The sequence below is a fragment of the Penaeus chinensis genome, chromosome 24, assembly GCF_019202785.1.
Source record: "Penaeus chinensis breed Huanghai No. 1 chromosome 24, ASM1920278v2, whole genome shotgun sequence".
NCBI lineage: Eukaryota > Metazoa > Arthropoda > Malacostraca > Decapoda > Penaeidae > Penaeus > Penaeus chinensis.
Genome location: NC_061842.1, coordinates 23,861,598 through 23,864,097, shown reverse-complemented (window position 1 = coordinate 23,864,097; position 2,500 = coordinate 23,861,598). Strand labels below are relative to the sequence as shown.

The 2,500-nt window shown below is 33.3% G+C and overlaps 1 protein-coding gene across 6 annotated transcripts in view; it reads right to left on the bottom strand.

The window, feature by feature from the left end:
- Positions 1–1,090: 1,090 nt before the first annotated feature.
- LOC125037812 (general transcription factor IIE subunit 1-like) overlaps positions 1,091–2,500 on the bottom strand; it is a 50,633-nt gene continuing 49,223 nt past the window's right edge. For all 6 annotated transcript variants that reach the window (XM_047631042.1, XM_047631041.1, XM_047631040.1 and 3 more), the window contains 2 exons: positions 2,223–2,430; positions 1,091–2,060 (listed from right to left, as the gene is read on the bottom strand). In XM_047631042.1, the coding sequence (XP_047486998.1) occupies positions 1,882–2,060; positions 2,223–2,430 (387 nt within the window). In that variant the 3' untranslated portion in view covers positions 1,091–1,881. The remainder of the gene's footprint in view (positions 2,061–2,222; positions 2,431–2,500) is intronic.

Genomic DNA, 2,500 nt, shown 5'->3' with positions numbered 1-2,500 from the left:
TGATATTCATAGCACCAGTAAAAAAATATTTTTTTCCTGCCAATTTAAATCTGGTAAGGTCACAAGGTCTATTAATTGACTTCTTTGTGGCTGAGCACTAACAGAGCAATCTATGTGCAGAGACATTTCACAAAAAATATGGAAAATGAGCACAGCCTTTTTCCCATTTTTTAATAATTTTCCCTGGTGGCATTGGGTTAAAGTAAAGACCTATAGCCATAGGGAAGGCCGCTGTCCTGCAATTACACAGAGAGAAAGCAAGAATTTCTTCCTTGGCCAGATGGTACTCAGGTGATATGAGCCACTGGCACTTTCTGTAATAATTATTAGCAGTGCCCGAATCATTCATCACAGAATCAGACTAGGCTACCACTGCATATGGAAAATTATTGACTGACCATGCTGACAGGTGCTGCAAGTACTGTGGCAAGCTAGATGCCACCCTGTTACAGTATCTACAGAGGTGTCATAGCACACCATTTTTGATAAAAAAAACATCATTAAGTCACTTCTAAGGATATATCATTGTTTCCAAAGGTTAAGTTAGATTCATCCAGTTTAGCTTTGGACGAAGGCAGGTTTGATTAAATCTCAGATTACTCATATGATTTCTTGTATACCTGCTACTTATTACTCCTGAGGCCATTTTGTGGTATTTACAAATATTAAAAAGTCCTGAAGTTTTTGCATAATAGTAGTAATGATAAACAATTATAATGATTATAAATGTAGAGTATAACATTACCATCACTGCATGTTGTTAATGTAAATTGATACACACCTTACTTCACATTCTGAGAAGTATGCATGGTCAAAGTGGGAATTTATTACAAAATGTGTATGGTGGAAAGCTTTTGCAAAACAATGTTTAAAATCTACCTTTAGTGCAGTATATGTTCAGCAGACTTTACGGATGCAATTTTAAAAATTCTTACATTTCATCCTATTTTACTTCCTCAGGTACTCTGATATACTCTCTAATGTTTTTTTTAATTATAGAGAATAATCTTTATTTTCTAACCGTTAATATTTTAAGTGTTAGATTTCATATATATACTGACTATGAGGAATTAAAAGAAAAAGTCATCTGTCCTGTTGTCAAAAATTATTTATTAAAATAAATCTTTAGAAAACTTCATACACATAAACCATTAGGTAATTCCTTATATTCAAACATATCAGACCATTCCTTTTGTATATCAAAGTTGATGTACATCAACTGAATTCTAAATAATATGCTCAGATACAACTTCACTTGGAGTAAGTGTCACAATCTACCCATAATAGTCATATAAGCTTTTTTCAGTTATGTATTTACTTACTACAGCATTACCAAGTTGAAAAATGGCACTAGGATTAATACAGTTTTTTTAAACAAAAATCTAATTCTTAAAGCAATAAAAAACAAAAATCTCCATCTGATTCTAAAGACAAGACATGCCACTCTGACACAAATATCACATCAAAGAAATTAATTCACAAATATATGAAGGGAGGGAATGTTATTTACCAGACTGCAAAATGGTTTCAGTTATATATTAACTATACTTATTTGATCACCTGTATATTATTGCATTGGATTTACTAGTGATTCCCTCACATCAGGCTTTTATATACTTGAATTGATTCACTAATAATCAAATATCTATACAAGGGTTGACAAAATTTACCAAACATAAAGGATTCTAAAAGGGAAAAATTACTTAAAAGAAAACTGGGCAATGTTTTTCAAAACACCTATAACAAAGTGTTTCTTGCTATAGCCAGAAAAGAAAACAAAAAGTAACAGACTTATGCACTTAGGTGTTGATACCCCCTTTACATTCACAAATAAGTCTTTACCTGATATTAGGGAGTAAAGAATCAACTAATGTGATGTGCTTAATCATCTAAGGAACCCACATAATCTTGGTAAGTTAGCATGTATGCATTCTTTTCCTCTTGAGTCATCTTAGAGATAAGTGTGTTGTCCACTTCTGTAATAGCCACCTTTGTTCCTGCCACACTCACCATGGGCACTGAATCATCTTCCTCGGAGTCCATGATTTCCGTGTCCGATACTGGAAAGAGTTGATAAATTAAGTGATTTACTACTAATGAATTGATAGTGAAATCTTTCAAACAACTTTTTTCACAACAAAAATCTTATGTCTGCATAAATAAAAATACATATTGGTACCTATATATACAAACATATGACTCTCTCTCTCTCTCTCTCTGACCTCTGGAATCTAAGCCAAAAGCTGTAGTTGGATCATTTTTAGTTGCTACTGCAGCTTCATCACTGTCATCAGAATCACTGTCTGAGTTACGTCCACCACCCTTTTTGGATTTTCGCTCATGAGCCTGGAGCAGCATCATGACATCATCTGAACCTCCATTAGATGGTTGCTGGTTGTTACTGGCTGATGGTGTACTCTTGATCTCATTCTGGAAATGGCAAAACAGCAATTTTCAAGATTACTTAGAACATAGTTAGATATTAAATCACATTAATATA